Source organism: Tinamus guttatus, unplaced genomic scaffold (genome assembly GCF_059628265.1).
Source record: "Tinamus guttatus ecotype Peru unplaced genomic scaffold, ASM5962826v1 Tinamus_guttatus_pri_ptg000599l, whole genome shotgun sequence".
NCBI classification, from domain to species: Eukaryota; Metazoa; Chordata; class Aves; order Tinamiformes; family Tinamidae; genus Tinamus; species Tinamus guttatus.
The window spans coordinates 3,539,208-3,557,922 of NW_028289133.1; the positions used below are offsets into that span (position 1 = coordinate 3,539,208).

General features: G+C 39.9%; 1 protein-coding gene across 1 annotated transcript in view; it reads right to left on the reverse strand.

The window, feature by feature from the left end:
• Positions 1-18,715, reverse strand: part of XYLB (xylulokinase) — a 73,570-nt gene that overhangs the window by 41,232 nt on the left and 13,623 nt on the right. The window contains exons 9-15 of the mRNA XM_088534764.1: positions 17,953-18,071; positions 16,594-16,675; positions 15,660-15,700; positions 15,149-15,264; positions 13,006-13,121; positions 10,660-10,733; positions 9,256-9,352 (exon numbers count right to left, since the gene is read on the reverse strand). Of these exons, the coding sequence (XP_088390890.1) occupies positions 9,256-9,352; positions 10,660-10,733; positions 13,006-13,121; positions 15,149-15,264; positions 15,660-15,700; positions 16,594-16,675; positions 17,953-18,071 (645 nt within the window). The remainder of the gene's footprint in view (positions 1-9,255; positions 9,353-10,659; positions 10,734-13,005; positions 13,122-15,148; positions 15,265-15,659; positions 15,701-16,593; positions 16,676-17,952; positions 18,072-18,715) is intronic.

Here is an 18,715-nt window from a genome sequence, read left to right on the forward strand (position 1 = left end):
AGTATTTTGAGCAGCTATTTATTTCACTCTCTCAAGCACATGCAAGCGCTGGAAAGTTGGGTAACTGTCCTGCACTCCTGTGGTTCTCCTGAACCAGCCTTATTCACCCAAACGGCAACACCGCGGTCAACAGGAGCGCTCTGGTAATGACCCCTTTTGCAAGAAACACAGTAGCTAAAACTTGAAATTTGCCCTGGATTTTATCACAGCTCAGAGGGGAACTGCAGTTAAAAGAACTCAATATTTTTAAGTCATGAATCAAAGAGAAGATTGAATAGAAAAAAAAATCAGTAAGAACCCACCATGTCCTGCATATATGCATTGTATTTAAAAACATAATTCCACCTTTTCAAATAAATATTTTTTATTCTCCTCTTTCTTACTTTAAAAACACTCACTTCAGACATTCACTTGCACTTCAGTGGTACTGGGCTCTTACATTCAAAGACAAAATTAGGTATGAAATAAAGAGCTAAGTATGGCTTTCTCTGCAGCACAAGTGTTCACTTGCTGGTAAACTTAAGTCATGTAACGAGAAGTGCACTTAATTACTCAAGCAGCTCTCAACTTGTATTGCCATTATAATTAGAACTACTTCAAAAAAGAAAAAAAGAGCCATTTTGACCAGGACAAACACAGAAGGAAAAAATCAAAAGCACCTTGAGTAGAGTGGGACCTACACGCTTTTGAAAATGTACTTCAAATATTTAAGCAGCTCTACCTCAAGTGACCGCCTTGATTTCAGTGTGACTTACAGGGCTACTACCACTTAGGCCAATAAATGATACTTCTGCTATTTTATATGTTTTAAAGTTGGCCCGTGAGAGGATTATGTGCACATTGCTGCTTTGCGACTACTCTGAGCATCCTCCAGCTTTCCATACACAGAACACGTATGGGGAAATCCCTGCAAAGGCAAAAACGCTGACATTTAACTGTTAGATAAAGGGATCCCAGCAGTGAAAAGCAAAGGAATGGGGCGATCTGCTCCTGGAAACACAGAGGAGGAGGCCAAGGCAGTGCTGGAAGTGACCCACAAAGACCATCGACAGCACAGGAGCCCTCATTGTAGCAGACCTTCAGAGTGCCCAACGAGGAAAACAAGGAATGATTTAGGGAAAGGAAAATTCCAGCTCCTCAACCAGGCTAGAAGACAAAAGACACGGTGAATCTGGCCAGGTTATTTCTGTTCAATGCTCAAGAGCTCTAGGTTTGAGTATGCCCACCATGATTTAGCTCCTGGGTTTGAGTCTTAGGAATGTCCTTCTGGCGATGAGAACACAGAACACAACACCTGCTAGGGACAAAAATGGTCCTCAGCCCTAACCGAACTCTACCAACAAAGCCCAGATTTGGCATGTTACAAGAACCATCTAAATCTGTTGAAAACAAGACCCAAAAGCACCCTGAGGAAAGCTACTATCGACGATGGAGTACTTAGATAAATACCTTGGAGCTCTGCCACATGAAATACCAGTTGGTTGCCAACATTAATCTAAGCAGACCCAGTGTATTTTCAGGTCAGTTCATTTGCTGTCCAAAATATTATTGGCATTTCATACCCTATCTATAATAAATACATATTATTTAGTATTGTTACTGTTGCTAATACTATTGGCTTGTAAAAATAGGAAATAAAGAACTCAATATTATGCATTTCAGCATAACAAGCTCCTTCTAGTGGGGTTTTTCAGAGGGAACATTCAGTGCAAACATTCCTTTACTTACTGTTATTGCAAAAGTGGAAATAAAAAAACAAAAGCTCATGGTTTTATATTTTATTAAGCCACTAGCTGGTTTATATAAAAAAATACAAAATTTATACAAATGAACTTTCGTCTACCAAAACTTCTCAAAACTTCTAAACATCTTGCTTTTCGGAAAGTAGACAAGTATATCTGGAGGTGAAATATTAAGAATTAAGCCACACTTTAGTGGCATTTCAGATGAATATTGACAATTTCATTTATCTGCAGCAGAAGTATCCTCTGAAAAAATGATTTTGCTTCAAGGCATAATCAAAAATAAAGCTTCACAAATCCACCCTGTCTTTGTAGGTATGCACATATGTCTATTTGTCATTTCTAATTTCATGCTTTAAAATGTTTTTATACAATTTGTTAAGCTTCCAAATGGAAGACAAACACTTAAACTTAAGTGTTAGAGAGGTGGCCATTTTTAACCTCCCTCCCTCCTGGAGCAGTAATGGATGTGCAGTGCCCAGCAGGCCCTCCTGAGCTCAGTTTTACTTTGTAAAGTAAAATGCAGTACAATCAGAGCAAGTGCAGTCAGAAAAAGATAATTTTGAATTCAAGCAAACCTTTTTCTTCCCGTTCTTTCATTTATTCTTTAGATTTTCCATTTAGGAATAGTACACGAGCGATGAGCTGAAGGCTGCTGTAAAAGGCCATTAGGTGCAGCCTTTTGTGCAGCCGAGGCAGGAGCAGCATCGCAGTTCGGAAGCTGGTCCAGGAAGCCCATGTCAGCTACCACATTAAGGAAACTAAGGGTCTTGCTTCTACGAACATGCTAATCTCATTCTTTTAAACACCAAGCAGGCTTGTCGCTGAGCCCAAATCCTGCCTTTGTGTGCAAACCTGAAAAAATCATATTTGTGCTCATGTCAAAGAGGGAACTTCAAAAGTTAAATACTCGAAGTTAATTTTCATGAACTTCTCGTTCTTTGCCACATTTTACACTGACCAAACTGACACCGTGCAAGCCTCAGAGCTGTCATTCTATGTGCACTATGTAGTATTTTTGCCATTGCACAAATTACATACTGCTTATAAAGCTAAATAACATTGAAGGTGAAAAAAAGAATGTCTTTCCTACTTGTTCCCGAGAACCACAGTCCAGAAATAATGAAGAAAATCTCCCCAAATTAATTCTTTCATATGTCTGACAAGAATTAAAGTTATAGACATAGGCTATAAAATTCCACTTGTCCTCAAAAGTGTGAACTTTTGTTTATTTATTTATTTAGTTATTACTAGAACAGCATGGAATGTGGGGTTTGAATGCTTGAATTAGGTGTGGACTGGTGCAGTTGGAAGCACTGGGACATAGTGGTCAGGACTGCTGGATAAAGTGAGCAGAAACCAGAAAAACACTTAAAAAACTGAAAAAACTTAAAAACCTTAAGCCAGAAAAAAGGGAAACCAGGGAGACTGGGAGAGCTGATTAGAGCTCGCTCACCTGCCTGCCACATTTGAGCAACAAAAATGGACACCTGGAAAGACACAGGAAGAAAGATTTAAAATAATAAATTGCCTAAGTGTCAACTAAGGTAAGTGTAGTATTTTATAAGTGATCACCAGGAAAGGGGATTATTTAGGGTGATACCCGAGGCTGCTATCAAGCTATAAATGATTAACACAGAGCCATGTAGAGGTGGGCACACATGAGCCAAAGCTTCCCAACAGCGGTACCTGCCAGACACGTATCTCTGTGGCTGACCTGGATACTCACCCTTCTGCAGAGACCGTCCCTCTCAACCAAACCAGCTGAATTTAGAAAAAAACATCCTTATATATAATATTAAAACTATCAGTGCTAAAGAATCCACTGTAGATTACTGCATTGCTTGATTTCTCTCTGTTAAAAATCTGCACCTTGCTTCTATGTGAAGTCTGCTTGGCTTCAGCTTGTGGCTATTGAGCATTACAGTGCTGCCTGCGAGGCTCCAGAGCCCTATACTATCAAGTTTCCTTTCCCCAGGAAAGTACTTACAGGCTGCAATCCTGTCATTCCCTGGCTAATCTAAATGGATTTAAAACTATAGATCAGGCTCCAAAAACAAGTGAGAGAAGGCGATTTCTCAGATAACCCAACCGATCTCCCAACCCCAACGTTCCCAAGGGCCACAAAGCTCTAAGAAAACCAGCCCCCTGGCAGCCTGGCTGCTTTTCAGAAGGCTGCTTGAGCAGTACGGCCACTGCAGCAGTCATAAACAAGCTCTCCTACCACCAGGGCACAGGAATTGAACCATTGAAATACTCGGTCTTTTGCTGACCAAACATTAAGAGCGACTGTTCAAACAAGGACAACATCTTATCAACGTGTCAGGAAAGCAAGACAGATAGTAGCCCTCCCAATCTCTTTATTAACTCTTCAGCTTTTCCGCCTCCGTTGTGTTTCCTGTGTATGGGTAACAACAATAAAACAAAATAAAAGCAAGACAATAGCCACCACATTAAAAATTACTAGAGCACGTAAGCAGCTTCCTTACTGCACATTAGGTCATTTCCTTTAGAGTCATCTTATCTAACTCTCTTAAAAATTAGTTGAACCAATTCTGGCTCAAGAGAGCATAAATAATAATAAAAAGATCTTTTTTTTTTGTAAAACCCTTGGTCGGGGAACTGGTAATGAGCTATCCCACCTTCCATTCCAGATCACTGGCTTAAAACCAGGTCTTGCTCGCTCGTGCCTAGAAGGCTCTGCTACGTGATTAAAGTCTGATGCTGTGCAGGGAATAAGAGAGGAGCTATAGGGCCAGATTCCTGGCAACACGCTGCCTGCCTCACGCTGGCACTCTCATCGGCCAAAAGTTTCATCAGAAAATGCCCAAGTCCTTTTTAGCTGATTTTGGGTGAAAGAAAGACTCTGCCTTTGATGAGCATAGAAGTACATGTTGAGCCAACACTTCTCAGTCAAAAAATGTAGGTTTAAGATCCAGTGTCTCCTTGCATTTGTAGGATTTGTATGATTGGCATTTGTAGGATTTGTAAGATCCAGTGTCTGCTTGCAAGGTCTGCTTGCATTCTGTATACACCCCATACCAAAGAGCACGGCCTGCACCATCACTATTCACACATCTTCCAAAACTGCCAATCTATATTACCACTGTTTACTATTATTTTACACAGAGGATTTCAGCTTCTCTTCCTGTCAGGGGTGCTGTCCTCGAATTATTTTTAAACTGTTTTCATCCACTGAAGCAACTGGGCTAGAAAGCGGCCACCCTGGTGCTGCTGCAGCATCATCAGGGCTCTTAGCAGCAAACAGCGAGAGACAAGCATGAAGCCAGCACAACATCCCAGTATTGATTTCTCTAAGAAATTTAAATCCCACAGAGCATAAACATCAATTTAATCTGCATGCAATGACAAAATGGCTTCGCTCACAGCGCTCCTCATTCCAGCTAAATCACTGCTGCAGCTCAAGGCGCTGCATGCTTTTCACTGCAGGTAGAGCAGAATGGTACAAGTGCCCCAGAGTTGCTGGTGACTTGTAAATGGTTTAGAGGCTACAATCGTAGAAGCCGGTCAAAGATAATTATTAGCAAAATTTCCGTTTCCTGGCTTAGTGGGAAGTCATCCCAGGAGCGTCCCCAGAACCCAGGACATGTAGCCTTCCCCAACCAGAGCTTTTGTGTCCAACAGACCAACACGTTGCTGTGAAGTGACAACCTCATGGTCACCTTTGGGACTTTGTGCCTCTGCCTGGCACTGTGAACAGTGAAGCACAGGGCCTCTGTGTTACCCTGATTAGTATTTTCTGAGCACTTTCCGCTGCCTTTTCTGCATCCGGAGGGTCACAAGTTATTACTCCCCTCAGCCTGCCGAAAATATCCTTGGATGAAAACAATATCTGAAGAGTAAAAAGGAAAGCACCATTTCACATCTTGGAGTTTGCTCTCCTTGCGTTGTTTTACAGAGACATCTTTAGAAAACAGAAATTCTCACTCTTATCACTGAAAAGTCAGGCTCACCATGCACTGGCACCTCCTCATTTTTCCATCTTTGTAGGACTGCTGTTTTCCCTCTTTGTAGGACTGCTCATGGATGCATCTAGTTGCATGCTCAATCTTTCTATCACACCCTTGAAATGCACTTTTACACCAGTGTAAAACCACAGGCATGTCTGTCTTGCCCCAGCCAATACTGACGCACTCAGGACTGTCAGTACAACCCAGGGCACGAGCGTTACTGCAAGCGACAGATTTATGTACGTAGCAAACTGTAAATTACATAATAAAAAGACGCAGGATTTTATGGACAATAGTTTAGCTTGTAAAACTTGGCTCCTTCTATCCATTTCTCTCCCTGCTGACAATATTTAGGTGGTAAGAATCAGATTGCTAAAGGTATGAACAAGACACCGACACTGCACCAGGAGCTGGAGCTTTATGGACCCGCTGAAAGGCACAAGCAAGTTCACAGAGAGCCATGCCCAAAGCCAACAGCTTCAAGCAACCCACACAAGAAGCAGAAGCCCTGCTTGTGCACTGCTTCCCTTTAGCTGTAGAATACACATCATGGCAATATTTACTTCACCCAGTGGTGCTTGCAAGGGTAGAATTTGCTCCCAAGAGGAATCACTAGGAGATCTTCACCAGGGCAGCTTCACCAGCTCCAAGCAAGGACTGAAATGTTCTCCTGGCAGCAACAATATGAATTTCAGGATTACGTGGTCAGGAAGAGAGTCGAATCTGAAGTGGCCATCAAGATTATTATGGGATATATGGGCAGCTCGGTCTGAACCACCAACAGCTTCGCAGCTGCCGTGATCCTGTGAGTCAAGGGGCTGCAGAGACTGTCCCTGCTCTACAGAGCTGGGTGGTTTTGGCCTCAGAGACGTTGCACAAGTTCTTTGTTTCAACAGGGCCCCATCAAGTGCATCTGTATCACCAGCCTCTGAACACCAATTGCTGAGCTGAGCTTTCCAAGGGGGAAAGAGGAAAAAGGAAGTGACAAACCAGAAGATGTTTATGGTACAATCAAAACCCAGGAAAATAAAGGGAAAACAGTAAACCTTCACCTTATCTGCACGAACCTCTGACTTCGAGTATGTACACGACAGGGGCAGAGCAAACCTTGCCTCGCTCTCTGCATCCCTTAAGTAAATAAGGGAAACAGGATAGAGGGCGTTCCTGCCTCATTTCCCCTGAAATCTGATGGAGAAAGATTACAGCAATTATAACACAGTGACACACACTTTGGAAACCCTTTAATCACAATTAGCCTGAGGTCCAACTTTTCTCCTAAGGATCATCGGTGCCTCTGTGCCGCATCCCAGCTCTGAAGCAGCAACAAAAAATGAGACAGAGTCCCCTGCCCTCTACTGGCATATGAGTAGAATTGAAATTTGTGCTCAAACCCACAACCCAGCATCAACACGGCAGTTGTTTTCAGATTTTTGAAGCTATTATTTGCAATTTATGAAGGTATTGGCACAACAAACTGGAACAAAACCTCAAATATAAAATAGTATTTCAGCTTAATTACACTTCTTACTGCAGAGCTCGCTAGCCAGAGAGGAGATTTAAAGTACTGCTACTAGCAAGATAATAAATTCATTAACTGAAACCAAATTATAAGGGATTATCTAATTTTTGCAATGTTCATATTGCATATCCTAGAAGCCTAAGACAAATTTTTTTAACAGAATTCTTTTCCATGTATCCTGCTTTCTGGTTTATCCTATGCTTTCAAGATTACTGTCAGTCAAGCTGAATTTGGCTCAGGAATTGAAAGACAGGTTCATGATTCTACAAATGCTCTTTTATGGCACCTAGGGAAATTTGCAGTCAGTTTTCTGGCTCATTTGCACCACTGAGACAGCACCACATAAACCCCAGGATATCGCAGGAAAATGTTTGCTGTGACTGATCATGTCACTACCATGTTCTGTTACAGATCTACTTAATAGGAGTCATCCTCTACATTTCAGGACTTTGTAAGCAATTATTACTGAATCCTCCCTCTGGTGTAACCATAAAAAAAAAAGGCAAGATTTACACTGTTTTAATTATATTTCTGAATGTAAAGCAGCTTGATTCCTGGAAAAATCAAAGTGAATTCTCCATGTAGACAAGGCCTAAACGGACTTGAATAAGCACATTTGTTCTGACTGTGAATTTAATCCACAAGATAAATAAGCCTTTAAATCACATAAAAAAATCAGTCTGAAAAATAGCAGCTTATTAAACAAGAGAAAGTCTGATACCATCCGAGGAATTCCCACAGTGCCCATCAGTACCCTGAAACACGATCAAAACACACCCTGTTTTCCGAGCTGTCAAACAACAAATGCAGATGCAAGGCTGCCATCGCTCCACAAATACAGAAGATGACATTTAAATACTGCCACTAAGGAAAAGTGGGAGATGAGGACAGCCTACACTATGCACAGTTGTTCTTTTTCTTTTAAAGCAACTGATCTGTTAGTTACCAAATAGCTAAAAGGCCCTTGAGACCAGAACAGCAGCACCAAAGGTTTCAAGGCAATCACACCCATTGCCTTTTTACTGTTGATAATACCCATGGATTTTATTGTATGTTAATACCTACAGTATTAAAAATATTTTTTAAGTTTATTAAGCCATATCCTAAAGCTACTTAGGTTTTTGGCTGTCCTGCTTAGCCAAAATATTTTTACAGGTTATTTCTACCCATTTACCTTTGTGTTAGAGTTGCCCTATACCTTAGCTAGTTCTCCTCCCACTATGGTTTTGTTTGTTTGTTTAGCCCCTGATATAGACAGAGTGTAAATGTATCCTCTTCAGCCATGAATTTTCTAGGTTGAAATAACAGAATCTAAGAAAGTAGGATTAGCAGGTATTTTAAACATGACCTATTTCAAACTCTGCCTGTCTTCATAAATAAATAATGTTTCAAGTATATAAGAAAACATGTAACAGGAAAAAACTTTCCAGTGTAAATTTATAAGGTGGTGTTGCCAGACCTTGTGATTTGTCCCAGGATCTCTACATTTTATAAGTTCCATCTCCTAGAGTCCGCTCTTTACTATATGTATGTAAAAAAAAAATATTTCGTACTTTTGTTTCTAGATTACAAGACAGAGAAAGGACTTCTGCTTTATGAACAGAAAACTAAGGTGAAAAGGTAAGCTTAGGGCAGAGGCAAGAATTAAGCACAGGTTTCAGATTTTCTGAGTCATGGTCATGTGTTTTAGGCAGCAGGCTAGTTTTCTTGTCATTGTGAAACTATTGGAAGCCTAAGCTATCTTTTAAAAATTGACACTGCAGCTCAATAACAATGAAATAGCAAGAATGCTTGCAAAAAGAAATCTTAAAAGTTAAACCCTTCGTCCTTCTAAAGTTAGCATCTGCCAAAACCTTGTCCCCAACTTACCATCAAAACTTTCCAGGAAGCTAATCTAGAATTCATCCCAGTTTCTGCACACCAGAAAGAAGAGGAATCACAATACCAACACTCCTTTCCAGACTCCTATCTTTCTGCTTGATCTCTAGTGCCAATAGATCTGCAGCTTTTCCATCACACTTACTGACTTTATATCCCAGCTTTTCAGCATGAATCCTCTTGGCCATGAACTGCCCTTCGATCAATGCTCGTATCTCCACCTCCTTTGGGAAGTTTGAAACCTGTATCAAAGCAGGAATACATTATGGTAACATGCACCTTATACAGCACACAATACCAAGCTGGAGAATGGTTAGAAATACAGAACAGATTTATAGTTCATTATCCTTATCTTCACCCTGAAGCCTGATTTCAGCTCAGCCCCAGGTCTTCAATCCTGCACACAAGGTACTCCTAAAGACTCACGACGGAAAATGAAGCCCATAGCCTTGGTACTGCTAGCAAATCCTTCAGTCTTAAAAATCAGTGCATGACGGAAAGATGTTCTAGTTTTAGTTGTAAATTCTTCTCTATGTATTCCTCAGCATCAAAGGCTGCTTAGGAAACTGTTTTCAAAGCATATAATACTGAAGTGAGTGGACAAAATGCAGATGCATTTGGCAATGTCACAAAGAAAGGTTTAAATCTATTTCTGCCTGCATAAAAGTGTAACCACTTAATCTGTTCATTAATGTATTTAACTGCTATGCATAACACTTTTCTTTTGCCACCACCATATGAGAGAGGCAACAGAAGTAAGAAAATAACAAACTACAAAGCAAATACAAGGAATCTTTCACTAAAACTTGAGGTTTTCCATGCCCTACAGTAAGTGCCTACAATTTGAATAACAGCAAGAAGTGACTGTGCATTCATTTAAACAGTAAGTATTTAAGAGACTACACTGCAAACACAAGATAGCATCAATCTCTGTTTATCTAAGTGAGGTCTAATCGACTGGGAGTCGTGATTGATCGAAGACATCTGTTGAGTTTCAGTGCCACCTGGAAAGACACTGAAAAAAAACATCCATTCCTCAAAAAATAAAATAAAAAAAAGGATACAAAATCTTTCTTCTTCATAACAAAATTTCTGCTTTAATTCCATTTGGGTATGGACTTACACACCACCACACAGCTTGTGGGTTACCCAAACATGTGCAGAACAGCAAAATGAGGTATTGTCTTTACACACACTTTCAGAGTAAGATAAAACATAGCCCAAAACAGCCTCTGTGTGTCTGCAATTTTAGAAGCTCTCAATAAACTTAGAGCTGACCCTGCTTCAGGAAGTGTTGATTCCAGTAAAACTGTTTTCATGCACAGGAAATATTTCATAGAAAAACCACCCTAGAGTTCTAGTTCAGACTTCGCATTGCAGATGCTCTCAAGCTACAGACCAAATAATTCCTTAGGAAAATCATCCCAAGGACTTGCATCAATAAATGAAACTCAAAAGCAAATATCTCAGATGAAAAAGATAATGGCAAAGATTTCAAGCCTTGACAGTTCTCCTCCAAGATCTCAGATGTTAATTAGGTTATTACTACCTTTTGGTTGTCTCTGTTGAATCTGTGAATCCCAACAGCTTCAGGAGTAATTTCCATCACATCAAAGTAGAAACCTGTATCAAGAAAAATTAGAGTGTTATGTTTTCACTGAGCTGAGAGTTGCATCCTTATTTCAGCACATAGATAAAATCACCATAAACATATACCATCTACATGGAAAAAACTTTTCAGCCTGCTTCATTAGAAAACACATTTCATTTTGGTATAGTACCTCTCTCTGCACACACAAAAAAGCACATAGCTTGTTTCTTAACTTAATTTCAGACTAGGTATTTATTTAATTTGATTTTATTACTATCAGTTTACAAAGATGTGCATCTAAAAGATGCCCGGAGCCAGACACGCTTAATAGTTCATTAAAAATCCAAACAATATAAGAAGCAAGTCTAGATAACAGCAAGCATCCACATACACACAAGTAGCATAGATAACAACAAATCTTAGAAATAAAATCTCAGAATCCTATGCAAGGATGAAAGAAAAAAATGAACAGATAGTAGGTCAGTAGTAAGAGTATAGGAATAATGGGACACTTCATGCACTAGATTAGATCTCCTGGGCTTATTAGAGAGCATCAGATGTTACAAGCAGAACTGGTCTCTGAACAGGTTTGATGAGACCTGAAGAAATGTAGTAATGTTTTGTGGATAATTAGACAAAAGTGTGAAAAAAGATTTTCTTTGTGCTGACAGCAAGAAGGACCGGTTAGAAAAGATATTCAAGAAAGGAGAGAAAAAAAAAAAAAACAGAAGAAAATGAGGACAAGAACTTGGCAGATTAGTGAAGGAACTAAGGGCAGTCTCTAAGGTTCACATCTCTGGAATCAGAACATGCTGTAACTGTCCTATGAACATTATTCAACAGCTAAGAATAGTATTATGCTTTAGCATATATAACCTTAAATTAAGGTTAAATATTAACTATTTTTCAAGCGTGTTTTTAATTGCCAGGCAGCAGCAGCGTGGGGTATGGATGTGTGCAGGTACTCGCAGGGCAGGCCCGGCTCACAGCTCCTGTCCGGCCCTGCTGCCCCACTGCGCCTGGCAGACGAGGCCTTCAAGCCCATTTCCTCTTCCAAGTTTTCCTCCTATCTTCTCAAGTGCCTCCCACACATAACAGCAGCCTCATCTGTCCATTGCTCCTCATTCCCTATTTCCTAGCCCTGTTTCTCTCACTACCCCAACTTTGTCTTAGCAGACGCCTCTGCCCATCTCCAAATCCCTGAAGCCTCCAGTGGCACCTTCTTACCAACAGGAAGGGCAGGGGACAGCTGATAAAAGGGAGGAAGTCTCACCCGTTCCCTGCTTTGCTTTCCTCAGGAACTAAGACTCTGCTGTGTATTTTACACATGAACCACATTCTCAAGTAACCCAGGGGTTATCTGAGGATGCAGGTTACTGAGAATGACTGCCATGAAACACCCATCCTAAGGGGACTGAGTTCTCCAAGTGCCAGTACTGCAACTGAAAATGTAAAACTTTAAGGTAATGGCATCCCTGAAATCAATAATAATATTCTCATCAACTATTTTTTTCTAAGACTTCTCTAGTCAGATCTTTTAATTTAATTTTACTCATATTAATTCAGACCTAATACAATTGTAATGATTCCAAATCCATCGCAAAAATGGTTTATTTTTAACATTCATTACAAACAGGCTAACCTCACCTCAACTTATTCCAGAGCTATATACCACACCTGAAAAATATTAAATTTTAGGAAAGAAAGTAATAAACATTTTCAAATACAGGGGTTTATTAATATTTTTTTGTCATTTCGTTCATTTTGATTCACTTAGCATAATGCAAGAAAAAGAAACTAGATGAGATTCTGACTCAAACTGGGGACAGTGCAAAAAATCTGCATGTCATTTGATACTGGTATCTCTGCTGTGTTCACCTGCACTTAACAGGATCATAAAATAACATTTGGAGATCAAAACCTTTGAAGGCTGAGAAAGAGAGGACACAGAGGCACTTAAGTCCACTTGGTTTGAGGCCTGAGAATAAAGCAGCAATGTTTAATGAAAGTCTCCTTCAGAAATCACCAGCTTTAAAATTCTATTCCTAAGAGGCAAGTAAAAGACTTTCAATTCCCAAAACCATTCCATAAATATCTTTTTCTTATTTACTGAATATTAAAGGCAAATCCTATCATGACACTTAGCCTACCAAGACAGTATTTCTGAGTACACATCAGGAGTTTTCCTTACTCCAGTTAACATGATTGGACTTTATCATGACCCAATTAACACGTGTAACTCCCACAAAATTTCAAGCGTGTCTAAGGAAACCCTGGAATTCCCAGCCTTGCTAAGGCTCATACCCAAATTTCCATTGTTTCCAGCAACAGTAGACGTTAGGGCTTTGGAGAATTCATCCCAGGAGCCTGCAGCACAGTCATCTCTGATCCTCTCTCTCATCAGAGACCCGTTCTTAAAACTAAAACACACAAACATACCATAGGTATTTTCCAAACCATTTGGTCCTAGATTTTTAATGTAATGTTCTGTTTTACTTAGCATTGCTGTTTATTATATCAGATGAAAATAGCTGTGCAAACTAAGATGCAATCATCTCTTCCTTACACGAAGAAAGGGAGAGGGAAGGAAATGAGGTAAGAAAGAATGGAAATATTATGGGGACCCATTGAGGAACAGGGCAGAGATGCTGGGATACTCCAGAGGGTCAGTTCAGATGCAGCCTGGAGGGCTCCATCTGCAGATGGAGCTGATGACTTGAGGGAGAAGGTTCTGTGCTGTGGGTGCAAAGGCAGCCACAGGTCACTCTGGCAGAGCTGGTGCTAAAAACTTCAGCCAGAGACGACTCTGTGAGGAGGAGCAAGAGTGGCCCCACGTTGCATTCCTGATTTCAGGAACGTGGCACTGGCACAGAGCCAGCTTGGGTCCAGTAAGACTTATGAGCTCTAGCTCTGGGCCAGGATCTGGCAAAGAAAAGCAGCCCAGCTGCATGTGCATGATCCTGTTCCAAGGCTCCTAACCCAAGCTAGACCAAAACTGGCTCTGCTTTGAGGCACTAGTGATCCAAAAACCCAGCAATTAAAATTGCCTGTAAAATATGCATCTGCTCAGTGCCCATAATCTGGGCACCCCTCTACGCCATCACCTCCGTGGTCTCCTCTGTGAATGTAACACTCCTGCAACTTACTGTAGCACTGGACTCAAATCCAAAGGAAAGCAGTTTGGATACTGAGGATATCAGAAGATACTGCCCTAATAAACTCAACTTCACTAGCGCTGTTCCCAGTGTGACCTACAGGATCCTATCAAGGTACATTATAGCTAAAAGGCAGATTTGAGCTTTGCTGAAGTTGTGAGTCATAAGAACCATAAGAGGTTTGGTATTGTCATGTTAAAGGTAAGGGGTAGTCTCAGGACCAGAGGAAGCAGGCTGAGTTAGTCACTAATGACATCAAATCTGCACTTCTGAAACGACTTCAAAAGCACCTGTTTCACACATCTTTTACTTTGGATTAGAGGAAACAATGTTACTATGAGAAATAAGTACTAGTCCAAATAGGGTGCATGTATACATATATATATATATTTATATTTGTGTATGTATATATGTACATGAGTATGTATGTAAGAGCCTTAGGAGGGCTGTGTCAGCATATTCACAACTAAAGTGTTGCCCATTCCTGAAGACCTTCCCAAGCAACAAAAAGTCTTGATCCCAAGTTATAAACAGGGCTGCAGGGCCCCATCCACTCTCTCCTGCTAATAAATTGTGGGTTCCTGTGCAGTGCAGGGGATTTAGACACCAATTTTTCTGTATATTGCTTGTAAATATATGCCTAGATGGTCAGACCCATTTTGAAAGTTTTCCCCTCTCAAATTCAGTGAATCAGGGAGCTTTACTCATCTTTCCACCAATTTGCCTGGCTAGGGGCCATGCTATTCCCTAACTGCAGCAACCAAATGCTGCCATAAGGACCATTCTCACAGCTGGGCTTCTTGAGATCTCAGTATTTTCCACGTGCACAGCCTAATGTGTCTCTGAACAGCACTGAGCATCCTCCTCTGCGAGAAGGGGAATCTTCACCCGCCCCAGTGTGTCCCCTCTGGAGCACTAGAACAGCACAGAAGTTACAGAGTCTGGTCAAGCATCTGACATTTCACATCATTGTATTTCAGATGATTGTTATTCCTGTACATTAAATAGATTGCCTTAGATGCAAAGTGAATTGACCCTACGTATGCAAAAGCTAATTTCATCTTTTTATTGCCCTGAATATTATCCTCCACAACTCTGCAGTTGCAGTTACCCAAATGAAGCAATGTGAGTGTTATAATGTTGATGCAAATGTTTCAACTATAGATTGCCATTTACTGTACAGAATGCTGAATGTTGTATTCATTATCATTTTGCAAAAGACATAAAACACTAACATAGAGAAAGAAATATATCTTATTGATCCCAGATGTACAAAAAGTAGATTATATTACCATAAAAGTGCCATATATGCTTGAGAGTCAACGGGGTTGCAGAGGATATGACCTTCTAAGGCAGGAGTTGGTTTTTGGATCCAAAGAAACAATGTGTCACTTGTGCCAAGGCTAATCTAGAAGAAAAAAAATAATTGAAGCCTTATCACAATGTGCATGGAAAGCAATACAGAAATTAAATTAAAACCATTTGTTATTACCACTAATTGTTTTTAAATTACACATTAAGTCAATTGGATTCATACCAAAGCTAGCTCTCACTTGTCACATCAGTGAAATGCATAGCAGACAGTTTAAAAATATTCAGAGTTTACCTAAAATCTTTCAGCCAGCTTACAAACTGAACAAAAAAAAAAAAAAAAAAAGCTGGAATTCCAAAACCAGAAAATCAGCACTAACAGATTAATTTCACTGATAATCCACGGTTCTTGTCCATGCTACCATTTTACATTTTATATCTTTCATTTATTCAGGGATATGAATAGTTTTTCAGGAATACGTTTTGACTTACTGCAATATCGCCTTCCTGAAGTCTCATCCCTGCCAGTGATGCTGAAAGCAAGAGTCAGAGTAACAAATACAAAGTTATTCAATTAAAATATGCTTCATGGTGGTCTTGGCCTATATAATGGCATGTTGGTTTTGTGAAAGAGGGGAAAAGAGTTTGGGTAAGGGAGTCATGCAGAGTAAAGAATCACAATGTTCTACACAAAAAAATACAGAATTACAAGATTTTTCCAATGTTTTACACATTCAGGTTCCAAGTACTGTGGACTCTTATTTAACATGGCACTTTACAGCACAGAGGCTCCCACTTATGTCAGACTCCTGACATATTTATCACACTAAGCTGGATTGGAGTCTGGGATTTGGGAAAAAAAATGAGACTTTGGGGAAATTCCAAGTTTAACCACCTCTTTTAACACACATGCAAAATATAGCATGATGATAGTGTGACAAAGCTCCACTTCAATTCAACCCTAGATATGCAACTGTACTGTGGATAAATATTTTATTTTTGTGTCTTTAGGAGTCCCGAGACTGACCATATATTAACACATTCCCTTAAACTGTGATCTAGAGACCCATCTCCACCTTTCAGCTTGACAAGTCACAAACGAAGTTTCTGAATCCACATTTTCCTACTTAAAACAGAAGTAATTCATACTAAGAACAGTTTCTTAGGTGAAAACAAACCAAAATGACATTAACAAGAAGTAAATGAAGTTGTCTCTAATTATGAGGCAAAAGGGAATTCATTTGTAGTACCTGGCCTGTACAGTATTTCTATACCTGAGAAGAAACAGTGATGTAAGGCTGTTGGAAAAAAGGTATTAATGGTGACTGAAGTGTACAGGGAGCACTTGAGAATTAATGAGATTGATTTTAGAGTTTTAGCTTGTAAATAATCATATCCACTGAATCTTACACATTGATCATCTCACCTGGATTGTCTCCTGTAAATGCTACTATTTTACAGTCCGGGCTAAACCCATAACGCTTAATATAATAAGGAGAAATGGGCCCCTAAAGAAAAAAAAAAAGAATATACAGTGAAAAAAGCTTATAAAGTAACCTTGCAATGTAAGACACAATGTGCTGTAACAGAGAAACTAACAGTCCCAGAGTAGATGGGACAATTACCTTTGTGAATTTAAGACATAAACATTCTAGAGATTTTGAAACACCTCTCTTTTTTTATTTAAAAAAAGAGAACCTCACAGATACCCCTCAGATTAGATTTTGAAACATGTCAAGTAAATAGTAACATTTTAACTCTGGAACTATCTCCAATTATTCATAGTAAGTAACATAAATATATCCATCTATTTTGCACATGTTCCTGAATATTAACACACAGAGATTATAAATTCAATGCAAGCATAAAAGCAAACACAACATTAATAAATATCACAACATTAATTAATATCACAACATCATATACTAGCATATGGTCCCTACTATTTCAGGGGAAAAAAATTGCTTGTTTTAACCATATTTGATTGCCACAGAGAAGAAATTTAAAAGATAGAGAGAGAAATATATGTATATATCCTGAAAAATATGAGGGCATGTGTAAGGATTTTTAGTATGTTCTTCCTCTTTTATGGATGAGTAGCATTGGAATTACAAGCTAGCTGCTTTACTAGCACTGAATTCAGAGGGATCAGGTGATAGCCATGCACACTCTTAAAATATGCTGCACCTACAGCAACAGCTCTTCCTGTGCTGGGTAGTAAGGCTAAATTGACTTCAACTTTAAGAGACATTCAGCTTTATTTGATTTCCCTGTTTTTTTTTTAAAATGAACTGAGGAGCTTTAAATATCTGAAATTATTCATAAAGACTAACTCATTAACTCTACAAATGGTTTAAAACAAGGTCACTGTTAAGAAATGCAAATGCTGGGTTTATTTCTGCAGTAACACATGCCGTGCAGAGCTCTGCAGTGACCAGGTGCTTGTGGGCACACAGGCAGGAAGAAAAAACTCAGATTCTTATCACTGGACCATCTGTCAAAGCTTCTGTTTTCGCACCCCAGGGCATGCAGGAATCTGAGATGATCAACGATGAAAACCGTGACAGACACCAGCAACTAATTTTCAAAGATGTCTGTTCCTGCTCTGGCATATACAACACACCTGGAAATACGAGAGGAACCAGCACAGAGCACTGAGGTTTAGTATGCATGCAAATACACACACAAATACATGCCAAGAAAGTCCCATTAGTTGAACTTTCAGTACATAGCCCAATTTCTTCCAGTGACAAGCTAGAGACAGCTCTTCTGGACAGGAACCTACCAGGACTGACTGGGATGGCACAGGGCACCCTAGTTTCTCCGCTAATGCAGGTGCACAAGCATCAAGGCAAGTCTTGGACCATTCCTTTTCACAAATCTTCAGCAAATTCATCCCAGAACCTAGCAGACATCACAAGAGGAACCACAGGTCATTAAACGTGTGACTGGTATGGAGAAAACAGGCAGTATTGCATCAGAAATGTTCTCTTTGTTACATGCAACAGAAAAATTATAGGTGAAAGTTTTACATTGAAACAGAATTTCAGTTTGTGTAAGCCTGAAGAGTGCTATGCAGGCCGTGCCTGTATAGAGGCTTTCACCTGCTAAGATAGCAGCACATGAGACCTCTCTGATGTGCAATGCACCAGATTACTCAGTTATTCCCAGATTAAGAGCAGAAGGAAGAACATGGTCACTGCCTCCCATCAGCTCTGCCTAAAACCTTCCAATTTAGATGAAAACCTCACTATACCTATCTAAAGGTGACGCAGAAACGTAGCTTGAAGGTGTGTTGTGCCTATCTGTGGCCTAACAAGACCGAAATTCCTCCTGAGTGGTATGTGTCTGTGCTACTCCTACCTTTGAGCATAGCTTCAGACCAGCATCTAAATCCATGCTGACTAATCTTCTTCTCTACCAGTGCTTCCTTCTTCAGAGGTGGAGAAAAAAAACCTCAGTGGCCCAAAAAAAACAAGAGATCGAATTTTCAAAAGTAACCTCTCAGGCTAACTTGGATAGCCCAGCTTTAAAAATCATGATTTTCA